Source organism: Copadichromis virginalis, linkage group LG17 (genome assembly GCF_057382275.1).
Source record: "Copadichromis virginalis isolate Kocher_CV1m ecotype Utaka linkage group LG17, C_Virginalis_male_GT1.1, whole genome shotgun sequence".
Classification (NCBI taxonomy): Eukaryota; Metazoa; Chordata; class Actinopteri; order Cichliformes; family Cichlidae; genus Copadichromis; species Copadichromis virginalis.
The window spans coordinates 20,547,923-20,562,819 of NC_140634.1; the positions used below are offsets into that span (position 1 = coordinate 20,547,923).

The window sequence follows — 14,897 nt, forward strand, 5'->3', positions numbered from 1 at the left end:
AAAGAAAACACTCCGATTTGGGAGGAATTTGTAACCAATGATGACGTGGACCTCATGGGGCTGGAAGCCATTTGAAGTGATTATTAAAACAAGGAATGTTCAGTGGAACTCCAAATGGGGCAATGTGCAAATGAAATCCACAGCAAGCATGCTATTTCCTCCTGTCTGATTTTTTTTTGTGTGGAGATATTTTAATCTTGTAAAATCTACCCAGTCACCAGCTGCCTAACCCAACCCTACCATGGAGGATGAGGGGTCGGTATTATCTCAGCCACACTCTGAGCATCCCAGCATATGTTTCCTTGCAGATCAGGACTCATTCAGCTTTTGACCTTACATTTAACTGGGCTAGTGAGCATATACAAAATAAGTTAAGAGTGTTAGCTCCAAACAGTTTATCAGGTCAGATGAATATTACGGATGACCTCACAGTGCTTTTATTAGATCAAACTATGAATCTGTACCCAACACTAATAGATCGATAGATAGGTTTATCAGCACGACGTGGCACATGTATGGCCCACGATCAGAAACCGTCAGAGGTGGCTGTGAAATCCCAGATGCAGTGGATTCAATGGAGGTGTAATGATTTCCGTGACGGAATCGCTGGATCTAATGGTTTCTGACGCAGGGTGCCACCTCACTCTTTCACGCAGCGTGCTTTCCAGTCATTGCTCCTCGAACCTCAGTGCACGCTTTGAGAGATTAATGCAATTATGAGAGGTCTCATGCAAACTATTAGACCCCTTTGCAACTTCAAGTCTGACCAGCAAAAGCACAAATTTTAATAAAACAGCTGGGAGACGCAAAATTCTGCAGTGAGCAGATGATTTGGGTATGATATGCATGAGTGGGAAGCCGACCCCTCACCCTCTTCTATGAAGTTGTTGATTTAAAGGAAACTCAAAACCACAATTTCACACCTAGATCATCGCATCACTCTCTCTCTCTCTGTCTGAGTGCATGTCTATGTCACTCTGCCACTTTGCCTCTCTCTCTCTCGCAGAGTTATAAATAAAAGCTTTCATGACAAGTCAAACAGTTCGCACCAACTTCAGGGTAAGAGAGACACTGTCAGTCAGATCATCAGTCACTCAGTCAGGGAGGACACTGCTCAGCCAGAATCCGTTCTCAAATTGAAAACACTCGGCCCGGATTGGGAATCAAACCGAAGACTCAACTACACTCAGGGGTAATACAAACAGAGACAGGATGGCTACCACAGTGAGGGCAGCAGTCTGTCTGTGCCTCTGGCTTTTTGCCTGTCAGGTCAGAGGATCCCACATCCCAGCAGAGATGAACAGGACCATCCAGAGCCTCTTGCAGCACTATGTAAGTATTCACTGCACTTCAACTGCTACTTAGTACTTGAGTAATACTAGACTGTGCAGCTCTACAGACTTTCTGTTTCCTCCTGTTTGTCACAGTGATGCTCTTACCACAAACACACACACACATGCGCAAAGATGTCTTTTTAAATTTCCACTTAAGTGTGTGGTTAAAGGACCATTTTAACCCACGAGACGCTAAATACTACACACCCAGCCTGGAGCATCTCACATACGAAACTTTATGTGAATGATATCATGTTTCATGTGGTGATGCAGAGGCGAGCAGGGACACTTCCTGGAATGGTGGATTCAAGGATGAGACAGAGTCACATCACAGATGTGGGAGTGTCCTTGAATGCACCATCAAATTTTTCTGCAAAGTATGTGCTCATTGACACCCCCCCCCCCCCCCCCCAATTATCATTTCCCCTATTAGCAGCTTGTTTTTGTAATTTGTTTGGTTTTTCATTGCTAGTTGGCAGACGTTCTTAACCATCCTTTAAACTTCATGACAGACAGTCCTTGAAGGCACCAGTAATGATAGAAAGCTCTAAACACAGAAACAGCTGAACTCACGCTGTCTTTTATAACTGCTGTTGGATTATTGGCCTTCTCATGTTTATCGCTGTAAGAAAAAAAAAACACTTTTAAACTGTTTTTGTCTTTTTCGGACAAATTTCTCAATTTCTTTACAGTCTCCATATTTGATATCAGACACAGTGTGGCCAACAGGCTTTAAACGCACCATTCGTACCACTTTCTAAAATTTTAATCTTCAGTTATCAGTTTCAGATCAAATTCCAATTTAATCCTGGATCTTTTAGTCCAACAATTATTATATTTCACCTTTTCCTACACTTCTCTTATTGGTCTTTAGTCGGTCCTGAATAGAGCAGCTAACCTGCTAGCAACCGGCTAGCAGGCTTCCCTTCAGTGGCTTCCAGTGAAATTCAGAATCTGTTTTAAAATGCTGTTTATTTATATATGAAGCAAAGTAAATGAGCAGTTGCCCTCTCCAGTCAGCCAATCGGGGGTTGTTTTTTTTTTAACAACAGCTCAGCTGAATCATTGGTTTCTTTAAAAAACTAAAACTGAAAACCTTTTATAAGTTAGTGATTCCTTGCACCTTATTTTCTGCTCCAGTTCAAATCATGTTTGACAATGTTTGTGAGCTGGGATAAAACCCAATACCGATACCGATTATTCATTATTAATGTCAAACATGATCTGAAAATATCTTCTTTTTTTTTTGTCTTTTGCAGAAAATTTCAAGCCGGGAAAAATATGATGGGAAACCCGTATTTCCTAGTGACCAGAACAAAAAAATTGAGGTAAGATTCATGTGATTAATGGGAGCGCGTAGTTTGTCCACAAAATGTAAAATGTCCATGCAATCCAAAGAAAAGGTTTCTTGTGGCAAATGAGAGTTTTGCTCTAACTATGGCCTTACTATAGCCTCAAATGGACAGGCAGAATTTAGGAAACACACTTGTGGCTTAAGGTCCACGTGGTAAGCATCAAGGTAGCTTAGCCTAAAGCTCAGTATTAATACTGGAAACCATGCTGTATTCCATCCCTACACAAAGAAATGAGGAACTATTTCTATCCATCTACCCAGTGTCTTCAGCATCATCGTCACTAAAGTGGATTTCCAGATGGTGTAAAGATAATAAAACCACCACTTTGACTTTTGCATGTTTATGAAAGAGTGAAGACACTGATTAGTAATCAGGCATCTTTAAAGTTGTTAGCAGGTATATTTCTGAACTCTGGAAAGAGTCAGGATACTCGATGGAGGCAAACCTCCTGTTGAGCTCCTCCATCTTTGGCTAACAGGCACTGCCTGAGTCAGCAGCCAGCTGGTATTTCCAGGTTTTGTCTTTTACATTGAGTTGAGGTTTTTGTGGGGTTTTCCTTCACTTTGCTGGCTCTGCAGGATGCCACCTTTCTGCAGCTATTCTCAGTCTCCCGATCAAACTTTCACTTTTCACCAACATCACTTACAAGGCCGTTTCATGGTTGGTTTCAAGTACTGACATCAAGCCAAGAGAGCACAGACTGAGGAGCTCTGGTCGGCAGTTTTTTATGTCACTCTGTTTGAAGTTCTGTGTGGTTAGATGGCTATGAGGTTCAGGTTAAAGCTTCTGCAAATTTGGAATAAAAAGGAACATTTTTTGAGGATGTATATCTTCTAACTAATTATTAAAAGTCTAACTGATATTATTGTAAAGTAACTGTACTAAAACTGTAATTAAAGCAGTCAACAGCAACAAGAAAAAGGAAAAAATGGAGAAAATTTGAAGCAAAACAATGGAAATTTTGTTGCACTGCCTCTTGAGGAACAGTTAAAGATATTGCTAGTAAAAGAAGAAAAGTATCAGCGCCTTTCTAAAACTGAATGTTCAAGTAGATTTTCTGTGGTCACCACCTCCTATAGCCAGCAATATCTTCCAGCACTCAGAAACATTTTGACAGGTTAGTCATAACAGTTGGAAATTTAAAGTCAAGATGAGTTTCTATTATAGCTTAACACATGGTGGTATGCAGGGGGAAGGCTGTTGTATGGAGGGTGGTATTTTGCATGAACTTTATTGCAACCCACCAGGTTTTCCTATTTAGAGGTTTCTTTACCACCACACCTACCCCAGTGCTGCATTTCATATATTTTAGAGATATCTAATGACTCATCTGAGCTTTAACACCATTTGCCCCCTCTCATTCGAAGGAAACATCTTACATCTTTTAGCCTGCTTCTGTCCGGTCAGTTCATCGTGCTGTTGCCTCTGTCAGGTTTTAAAGCTCTTTAAAAACACTCTTGATGGTGCCACTGAAAGTGTTTTGTCAGGGATCCCACAGCTTTTGTTGCTTCTGACATGAAAGGTTTTTGGTTGTCACCAGAAATTACCACAGATTATTCAACAAGTGTAAGTGAATCGACCAAATTGAAAACAAACACTGGGTCAAACATTGAGCCACAAACTCTCATTTCTTACATCCAAACTAGTAGTTTCGGTCCTGTTAGCAGTGTATGGATATGACATTCAGGTTTAACAGCAGTCAGTGAGTGGTATTCCCCTTTAAGGCCTTCTATGTTAGCTTAACTGTTGTGTGGGAAACCACAGAGTTTTTTCCATTGTGCGAAAAGTTTTTAGCACCTAAGGTTGCAATGTTTGTGAAGCAACCTTTTCCTCACATCTCAGTTTTTCTTCAGGTTTATTTACTACAAATGTATTCTGCGTTGTTTCAGTTTTTTGGCTTTTGGTACCCGAGTCCAAAATGCTGAGGAATGCTGCGAAATTCAGCATTTTGGGCATTTTCAAAGCCATATTTGCACAACCAGATATATTCATATTAAACAAATATAAGCCATTTGTACTTTCATGTCATTACCTCTCTGTTTCTCGTTCTCAGACCAAGTTGATCTTCATGGGTGGTGTTTTGGAGTCGTACGAAAAGTTGCTTGGCCACATGTTGAAACAACTGCCCACTCCGAGTCCCCAGATCGCCGTGAGCAACGCGCAACCTGGCTCGGCCATCACCCCTGCGTCCAGCAGCCCCAACAACGCAGGCTTGGTAGCAGGCAGAGATGTCAGATCAGAGCTGAATTACATCCTGAAGAAGGTCCAGGAGCTAAAGAAACGCCGCTACCATGAACAGGAGAAGCTTCTGCAGGGATTGCAGACCCTCAGAGATATCAAGGTAGAGAGCATTCTGATTGCTTCTTGGCTGTGAAAGCCTTAACTTGACTTAGGACTTACGTAAACCCAACAGTGAGGTTTTTGTGAAGTCTATGTTGAGGATTGTACAGTGATTAAGAGGAGCTCACAATAAGCCTCAGGATGGGTTGAGCAGCCCATATGAATGGCTTATGTAAAGCCTGAAAAGTTAGACTTGAAAAGATTTGACCAACCTTATTGAGGGCTTATATAAGTCCTAAATTCATACTTAAGGACAAATGCTTTGGTCCTACAAATGGATGTTCAGCTTACCCTCTGAACATCCAGAGCAAGTCCCTGGCTGCCCATCCGGGATTTTGTTTTAGTGAAAAACAGGCAGATTTTGAGGATTTCAGATCATGTCTCATTCATTTTGGCAATACAGTTTTTGTGTTAAAGACTTTTGCATTTGGTTTAAAACAGACAAAAAGAGAGAACTCATGCCCTAACCTTAGATTAGTCATCAGTGACCTGCAGGATATTACGAGGTTTAATAACGCATCCACAAAGGATTTAAATAGAAACTAGGAAAAGAAAAGGCAGAGAGAAAGTTTGGGGCCTAGGTGAGACTAGAAATAAGGTTTTATTTAGGGCTTAAAATAATGTGTTTTTTGCAGGTCTTAAATTTGTGATGCTTACACCAGGGGACGATGTGCCTTAGTTATTCTAAAAGCTCACAAAGGTCTTACATTATTTAAGGGTTTTAAATGTTGATGTCATTGTGCTGAATCTTAACAAAGGTCCTCTCTGTAACCGTGTGATCGTCATCATTAATGTCAAACTTGCCTTTGTCTCTCTCTCTCCTGTAGATGAACGACCGCATCATCCAGAGCAAAGCACTTTGGCAGCTGCCACAGCTGTACGAAGAGGCGAGCTCGCTCCCCGAAATCAAGATCCAGAGGAGACGCAGACGGCGGAGGCAAACAAAGGCTAAAGATCGCACCAGAGCCTAAAAGGCGACCTAAAGGGCATAAAGAGAAATAACAGTAAAACAAAGATGCAGGATGTTTAAATTATACAAAACGAAAAGATTCTCAGACTGAAACCAGTGTGTCTAGTTGTTAGAATTTTGTATTCTATTTTCATCTATATTTATATTTAAATTAACAGTGAACCAGCAGCCTAAGCCTTATAAGATCGTAGTCTCGGAAAAATATTTTTATATAATGTTTGGTGTGTGATACTTGAAACCAGCATAAAAGTTTGATCCTGTGGAATATTTTCACTGAAGGATCCAGAGATTATACCTAATTGTTTTCAACATGGAGTTTCACCCAGTGGAAATACTTGATTTAATGTTGTTGTTTTTTCTCGGCTTTAAAAACTTCATATTATTAAAAACCCACAAAACAAAGATATGTTTAATTGTGGTTAAAGTTTATTTTTTACTGAATATTTTGTAAATTTAGGTTATTTCTTTCTTGTATTTTGTTTTAAGTTAAAAAACCCTGAATTCTTTCTGAGTGAAACTCCCTCTTGTTGCACTGAGATTGGACTGTGGTGGAGAAATGGGCGGTTCCACTGATAATTACTGATAGGTAGTTTTCCAGATTTATCACATTTTGTTGAGGAATTACATTTATGCAAAGTAAATGTGTGAAATCCCGTTTATGTGACAAATTTAACGAAGTTTTCACATAATTGTATTCTATAAGTTGATTTTTTTTGTCTCAATGGGAACCCTGACCTAGCTTCTCCACTGCAGTGCCAATGAGAGCTGATGGTGATGATGTTTACAGTACAAAGTACTTCAGTGTACTACTAATCCTCTGAACAGTCAGGTTCAGTACTGTAGTATTAAAGTAGTATTAAATTTCTTTGTAGTTGAAGTACTAAAACCTTCAGGATGTTTTGTTTTTATTTTTACTGACATATTGTAGTTTTCTTTATTTATTTTGTATTTAAGTTGTTGATTGTTGATTATTTATTATTAATTTATTGATTGGCAAATGCACCTGAATAAAACAGAATGACGCTGATTATGGCTTATGTGCAGTCTCTTATAGATTTAAGATCTTGGTTGTAAAGATTTTGGTTTTGGTTTTCCAAAAAAAGCATTTCCCGCACCTGGATGTAAAACATCATGAGGAAGGAAAGTTGTGATGGAGAATTTATAGGAATAAGCTCAGAGAATCATGAGTCATGACTTTTAATCCACTGATTCCTGTTGCTGAACACAAATCTTTACTTTGTTATTATTTTGCCCCTGAACATGACTTTTTATCAGTGGAGAGGAGGCGGAGGAGCGAGTCGCCTCATGCCACAGAGCTAAAGTCATGCATGTCTCAGTTTTTTGCACATCATTTGTTTGAAGTTTAAACACCAAACCAGGTTAGCTCACTGCCCATTTTCTCTGCATATATATGTATGTATATATGTATATATATATATATATATATATATATATATATATATATATATATATATATATATATATATATATATATATATATATATGCAGAGAAAATGGGCAGTGAGCTAACCTGGTTTGGTGTTTAAACTGAACCGTTCGATACAGTGCTTTCTGTTCGGTACGTATATGTATCGAACAATACAAAATTTTTAATTTATTTTATCAACTTTCCTTCTGACGATGCTGTCTGTGTTGAGCGCTCAGTGGATCTGCGCTCAACAGTGCAGCCTAGGCGGAGTAGTCGAACGCAGATTCACTGAGCGCAGGGCAAGCTAGCGAGACAGAAGTTAAGCTCTCCTTGCAACATGGCAAATTGAACCTCCCTCACCCTCATTCAGATCTGCCGTTTGGAACTATTTTGGTTTTCATGTGACGTATGACCCACGCAATGCTCAGTTTATTACAGAAAAAATGGCTCTTTCCAAAATAAAAGCTATACTATACGCTTCTTCTGGACTATTTTCTCAGCAGCATATTAAACATATCAGGTCCCCATAAGGAGAATCAGGTGCTAACGGCTGTCTAAATGACTCAGGTAAAGTTTGTATCAAGCATGCTTGTTGTTTTTGTCTGCTTCCACTTGTCTTTGCACTAGGATGATGTCGGCGTAAATGTGCAGTCATATTCATTTTGTTCCCACTAGTGCTGTCACTCGTTAAAATGACATTAATGCCATAACGCGGCAAATCTCCATTAATGAGTTACCGCGGATCGCTCGGTGCGTGGGGCTGGACAGCGTCAACACGTTAACAAGGTAACAGCGCTAACGCACTAGTTCCCACCAATTGAGCATTGCGTGGAACATCCGACATACTGTTTTACTTTAGTCCATGACGCGCTTACCATCAGGGTCATACTTCACATGAAAACCAAAATAGTTCCAAACGCCAGATCTTGCATGAGGGTGGGGGAGGTTCAATTTCGGGTAGCGTTGAGGCAGTTGCCATGTCACAACGAGCTTAGCTTCTGTCTTGCTAGCTTGCGCTGCGCTCAGTGGATCTGCGCTCGACAGTGCAGCCTAGGCGGAGTAGTCAAACACAGATCCACTGAGCGCTCAACACAGACAGCATCGTCAGAAGAAAAGTTGATAAAATAAATAAAACATTTTGTATTGTTCGATACATATGCGTACCGAACCGAAAGCACTGTATATATTAGGGGTGCAACGATACTCGTATCGATATTGAACTGTTCGATACAGTGCTTTCGGTTCGGTACACATATGTATCGAACAATACAAAATTTTTAATTTATTAATTTAATTTATATTTCATATATATATGAAATATATGACCTATTTAAATGCATTACTTTCACATTTGTATTCTCTGATACGAAACAATAAGATGAACACAAAATGACTGATTCATTCGTTTTGTGACGACTTAATGAACTTTTGTGAGACTGGCGTGCCTGCCCACAGACAGACCAATCTTCAAAAAAAGAAGTTTCATTTTCAATGGCAGGTGGTAACTTCTGCAAAGTAAAATGAAATGTTTGTCACGTTGATGTTGCTCTTCATATCCTCTTACATCATCTCTTTCTGGTGCACAGATGATTCCATGTAACTCCTACTTTTGACGAAAAGCGTGGAAGGCCCAGGTCAGCTGCATCAGCTAATAATTGCCGCGACATCAAGAATAAATTAAGAGGAAATGAAGCCAAAAAATTCTGTTCCAGTTTTGAGTTTATGAAATCTGTTTGGTAGCTTTTAGTTTTGTTTTATAAGTTTTATTTACTCAGTTTAACAAGCCTTTTGTTCTGGTCGTGTGTATTTATAGAGTATATCCATCCCCAATGTTTAGCTCGTGTTTCTACACTGAACAAAAATATAAACGCAACACTTTTGTTTTTGCTCCCATTCCCCATGGGATGGACGTAGAGACCTAAAATTCATTCCAGATACACAATATAACCATCCCTCCCAAACAGTGGTCACAAATCAGTCCAAATGTGTGGTAGTGGGCACATCTGCTATATTGAGATAATCCATCCCACCTCACAGGTGTGCCACATCAGGATGCTGATCTGACATCATGAGTAGTGCACAGGTGTACCTCAGACTGCCCACAACAAAAGGCCACCCTGGAATGTGCAGTTTTTTGCGCTATTGGGGGTCTGGGGACCCAGAACCGGTCAGTATCTGGTGTGACCACCATTTGCCTCATGCAGTGCAACACATCGTCGCATGGAGTCTATCAGATTGTCAATTGTGGCCTGTGGAATGTTGGTCCACTCCACTTCAATGGCTGTGCGAGGTTGTTGGATATTCGTGGGAACTGGTACACGCTGTCGTATACGCCGGTCAAGCACATCCCGAACATGCTCAATGGGTGACATGTCCGGTGAGTATGCTGGCCATGCAAGAACTGGGACATTCTCAGCTGCCATCTGCCCTGAACAATGTGAACCATGATTCATCCGTGAAGCGCACACCTCTCCAACGTGCCAGACGCCATCGAATGTGAGCATTTGCCCACACAAGTCTGTTACGGCGACGAGCTGGAGTCAGGTCAAGACCCCGATGAGGACGACGGGCATGCAGTTGAGCGTCCCTGAGACGGTTTCTGACAGTTTGTGCAGAAATTGTTTGGTTGTGCAAACCAATTGTTCCAGCAGCTGTCTAGGTGGCTGGTCTCAGACGATCTTGGAGGTGAACCTGCTGGATGTGGAGGTCCTGGGCTGGTGTGGTTACACGAGGTCTGCGGTTGTGAGGCCGGTTGGATGTGCTGCCATATTCTCTGAAACGCCTGTGGAGACGGCTTATGGTTGAGAAATGAACATTCAATGCACGGGCGACAGATCTGGTTGACATTCCTGCTGTCAGCATGCCAATTGCACGCTCCCTCATTGCTTGTGGCATCTGTGGCATTTTGCTGTGAGACAAAACTGCACATTCCAGGGTGGCCTTTTGTTGTGGGCAGTCTGAGGTACACCTGTGCACTACTCATGATGTCAGATCAGCATCCTGATGTGGCACACCTGTGAGGTGGGATGGATTATCTCAATATAGCAGATGTGCCCACTACCACACATTTGGACTGATTTGTGACCACTGTTTGGGAGGGATGGTTATATTGTGTATCTGGAATGAATTTTAGGTCTCTACGTCCATCCCATGGGGAATGGGAGCAAAAACAAAAGTGTTGCGTTTATATTTTTGTTCAGTGTATATTGCCATTTACAGTCCCGGTTATGTTTCAGTTCCAGTTTGTGGTTATGGAGTTTTATTTAGTCCTCTCCTTCTCATCCTCCTGTGAGTCCCCCTCTCGTTGAATTCTCTTATTTTTTTGGTGATGTTTTTCTTTCCGTTTCCTGTTTTATTTTGGTACCTCAGGTGTTTTTGTCATGGTCCTGCGGCCATGACTGAGTGACTTTGTGTTTGTGTCCCTTATTGTTATTACTTTCATTATTATTCATGGCTGTTTTGGGATGGTTTGTGTTTTGGGATTTTAGATACTGGGTTCTGGGTTTGTGCTCTCTCTATTGGTCCCTGGTGTTAGTATTCCCCTGTCTCGTCAGGTTAATCAGGTCCAGCTGTGTCCCCCACCTGTGTGTGATTTCCCAGTGTCTCTCTGTGTACTTATAGTGTGTGTTTTCCTCTGTTCCTCGTCGCGTCGTCTGTGTTCATACTCTGTGAAATCCCCTGCGTGCTCTCCCTGCTGTTCTCCCTTCATGTTCAGGTTTGCTACTCCTTGGTGTAGTTTCTCCCAGTTTAGTTCATCCTTAGTTCTGTTTTGCCATCTCCACTTTATGTTTGGTATTGTTAATAAATCGCCCTCACGTCTAAATAAGTACTGCATTTGAGTCCTCCTTTCCACTCCTCACACGGCCACTGACCCGAACCGTGACAGTTTTACATTTAGTTTTACTTCCACATACGCTAAATTTGTTTCGGCTGCATCGCGATACTCTCCCTGATTACATCATTAGTGTATAAAAATTCTGGTCTTTCTCCTTGGTCTTTGTCTCGGTGTCTGTTTCATTCGAGGATTCACATTACTGCTTTGGACTTCTGTTGGTTTGATTTTGGAGTATTTGTTTTGTGAATGAATAAACTTCATAAATCAGTTTTGGTTCATTCAGTTTCAGTTTTCACAGGAAGATTGGGGTTGGAGGGAAATTACTTTGAAAACATCCAAGTGCAACTCCAAAGGTCACTCTCATCTCAAATGTTGGACAGGCCTGCATCTAGAAAACAAAGAGACCATACTACTTTGCCAAAACTCCAACCTGAACACCAAATTAGAGAACTAAAAGTTTCCTCAAAGCAAAGGAAAACCAAAATGCCCAAAACCAAGAGGAAACCAAGTTTCACCAAACCAAAAGAATAAGCTGTGGCAATGACATAAAAAAAACAAGTAATGATAACATGTAACAACACTCATTCCAACCGTATTTGTCATATTCACAATCAGTGTTGGTCAAGTTACTTGAAAAAAGTAATCAGTAACTAATTACTGATAACTTCCCCCAAAAAGTAATCCCGTTACTTTACTGATTACTTATTTTCAAAAGTAATTAATTACTTAGTTACTTAGTTACTTTTTAAAAACACGATTTACAACCTGAAGAGGTGATAAAGCGATAGATCTTTCAGCCCAATTCTACTTTTTCTACATAATCCATCATACAAAATGTAATCAAATGGAAAGGTCTCTTTTTAAAACTTGTTTTATTAGTTTTAATCTTTTAACTTTATGCATCAAGCAAAAATTTAATTATATGCACCATTCTCTGACTGGAAGAAATTTGTTTAATATTTAAACCTATTTTCTGCACATTCTAGCACATTTTTTTTGTGTGTGTGTTTACACTCACTCTTTCAAATAGATGCAAGTAAAACACAGCAGAAAATAAATAACATCAAAGACTAGCGGTCCTTTTGCTCCATTTTCACCTGTAAAGCAGGAGTTGGGTAGGCGGAGGTTTACCCTGGTGCAGGTGTGCCGCGGCGTTCAGTGGAAGAATCCGCGAGTTTCTCTGTGAATTTCCCATTACGTCGTAGCGCACTCGGTGCTTGCTTGGAAGTTTATGGGTTTTTTTTCGCTGTAAAATGAAGTTTTCTTCCCACACACAACGGATGCTAATGTTTTTGTCACTTTTTATGGAATCAAACTTAAAGTAAGGTCAGTATTTCCACGCTTTAAACGCTGCACGCTCATACTCTCTCCCGCACTCGATATATTATCCACTGTTGATCTGCAGACAGCTGTTGTCACGAACGTCGCACTTGCTTACGTCACTGTCATGAGACATTCTGGCAAAAAAACCACGGTTTTAGTAACGCAGTAACGCAGCGTTCCTACAGGAAAGTAACGGTAATCTAATTACCGTTTTTGCAATAGTAATCCCTTACTTTACTCGTTACTTGAAAAAAGTAATCGGATTACAGTAACGCGTGCCCATCTCTGTTCAGTTCAGTTCAGTTCAGTTCATTTTTATTTCAAACATTTCAAACATGTGCCTTCACAATCATTACAAAATATCATTCCATTATTTGTTTGAAAAGGAGTAGGCTGAAGTATTTACTTATTTGTCCCTACCCCCTCAAGTTTTACCTCTCATTCATTTAATTTTTTTTTTGTCTTAAATTAAACAAACAACATATGAAACATATAAACATATGAAGTAAAACAAAACATAACATACATAAATCAAAAACAAGAAATTAGCAAGCCCCACCACAGTATAGTTTCTTTCATATGAAAAATACAGAATGTGTATATTTGCAGATACACAAGTTATGGAAAAACAACAAACAAAAAAAAACAAAAAAACAAAAAAACAACCAAAAAAGAACCGCAACACCATTACCAGCAACATTACCATCCTGGGTTAACCCCGTTTTCTTCATTCTTATACTTATTTAAAATTAGGTTTTTATATTTTACTTTAAACTGTTTTATGTTTTGACTGTCTTTTATTTCTTCTGTTAGACTGTTCCATAATTTAACTCCTGAAATTGAGATTGACATAGTTCTTAAAGTTGTTCACAATTATACAAGTGTAATGCACAGTGAAATGTATGTACAAGACTGGCTGTACAAGTAATGAGGAAGGCATAAATAAAGAAGAATTCCAATCAACTGTTTTTTGGAACCCATTACACCTAAAATTGCATCTGACTAGGATAATTTGGTATGCAGAAGAGTTCATGATTGACTCAGTGACTATGTTCCCAGGTACTGTGGCTGCAGAACAAGCAGCCCTTTACCACTGTGCTGACAGTTGGTATGAGGTGTTTGTGCTTATATGCTGTTTGGTTTTCTGCAAACGATGTGCTGTGCATTATGGACATTGTTCCAGAGGTCTTGCGGTTGTTTCAGGTGCAGCTTTGCAAACCTAACCCATGCTGCCATGCGAGAACAGCTTTCTCCTGGCAACCCTTCTAAATAAGCTAAACTTGTTTGTTGTTGCACATTTGATATGCTAAATGAGGCCTGTAGAGTAAGACTACATGGAGTCATGTTAGATCTCACTCTCTTTTCACATGATTGTATACTTACTATACATTATTTGAGGCATTCAGACACATCTTATGTTAGTAAAATACACTGGGGGAAAAATCAAAGGAACAAAAAAGGAAGAAAATAATGCTGGGTATCTATACTGATATGGACTGGGTAAGGTTTCGGAATGAAAGGATGCCACATTGTTTTTTTGGAATGATAGTTTTTGACCCACAAACGGGTCAATAAAGACACCCTGAAAATCTAGTCCATTTTGCTGAAATTTCATTGCAGCAACTAAAAATGGTACTCACACAAGTTTGCATGTATGTCTGACAATGTCGGGGCATGCTCCTAATGAGATGATGGATGGTATCCTGGAGGATCTCCTCCCAGATCACGACCATCACTGAGTTTCTGGACAGTCTGAGGTGTAACCTGGTGATGTCAGACTGATTGAAACATAATGTCCCAGAGGTGTTCTTTTAGATTTAGGTCAGGCAAACCAATCAGTGCCTGCCTGTATACTCTCTCCACTAGAGACCGGACATTGGGTTGCACCAGAACCAAGGACCCACTGCATGCGGTGTGACAGAATGTCAAAGGATTTCATCCAGATGCCTAGCCTGTGGAGGTCTGTGGCTCTCTTAATATTATAGGCTTCTCCACATACTTCCACATCTGTCACATGTGCTCAGGGTGAGCCTGCAGCCATCTATCAAATGCCCAGGGCACCTGTGGTGAACCTGCTAGTTCTCATATTCTTTGGCAAATACCAGTCAGGCTTCACAGTGCCAGGCACTGAGCAGAGCGCTCACTAGAGGATGTCAGGCCCTCAGGCCACCCTCATGAAGTCTGTTTCCGATTGTTTGGTCAAAGAAATTCACACCAGTGGCCTGCTGGAGGTCATTTTGTAGCTCTGGCATTCATCATCCTGTTCCTCCTTACACAAAGAAGCGGATACAGGTCCTGTTGATGAGTTAAA

At 40.4% G+C, this 14,897-nt stretch overlaps 1 protein-coding gene across 1 annotated transcript; it reads left to right on the top strand.

The window, feature by feature from the left end:
• Nucleotides 1-1,064: 1,064 nt before the first annotated feature.
• LOC146689354 (interferon gamma-like) lies at nucleotides 1,065-6,909 on the top strand. Its single transcript, XM_085436566.1, has 4 exons — nucleotides 1,065-1,332; nucleotides 2,594-2,662; nucleotides 4,743-5,030; nucleotides 5,857-6,909. Exons 1-4 carry the CDS (start codon nucleotides 1,213-1,215, stop codon nucleotides 5,998-6,000), a joined length of 621 nt encoding a protein of 206 aa, XP_085292692.1. The 5' UTR covers nucleotides 1,065-1,212; the 3' UTR covers nucleotides 6,001-6,909.
• The last annotated feature ends 7,988 nt before the right edge of the window (nucleotides 6,910-14,897 follow it).

Excerpts from the sequence above, each read along its gene's own strand:
- LOC146689354 (XM_085436566.1), top strand. The coding sequence starts at position 1,213 with ATGGCTACCACAGTGAGGGCAGCAGTCTGTCTGTGCCTCTGGCTTTTT. Across the intron at positions 1,333-2,593 it reads AGAGCCTCTTGCAGCACTAT|AAAATTTCAAGCCGGGAAAA; the intron begins GTAAGTATTCAC and ends TGTCTTTTGCAG. Across the intron at positions 5,031-5,856 it reads AGACCCTCAGAGATATCAAG|ATGAACGACCGCATCATCCA; the intron begins GTAGAGAGCATT and ends TCTCTCCTGTAG.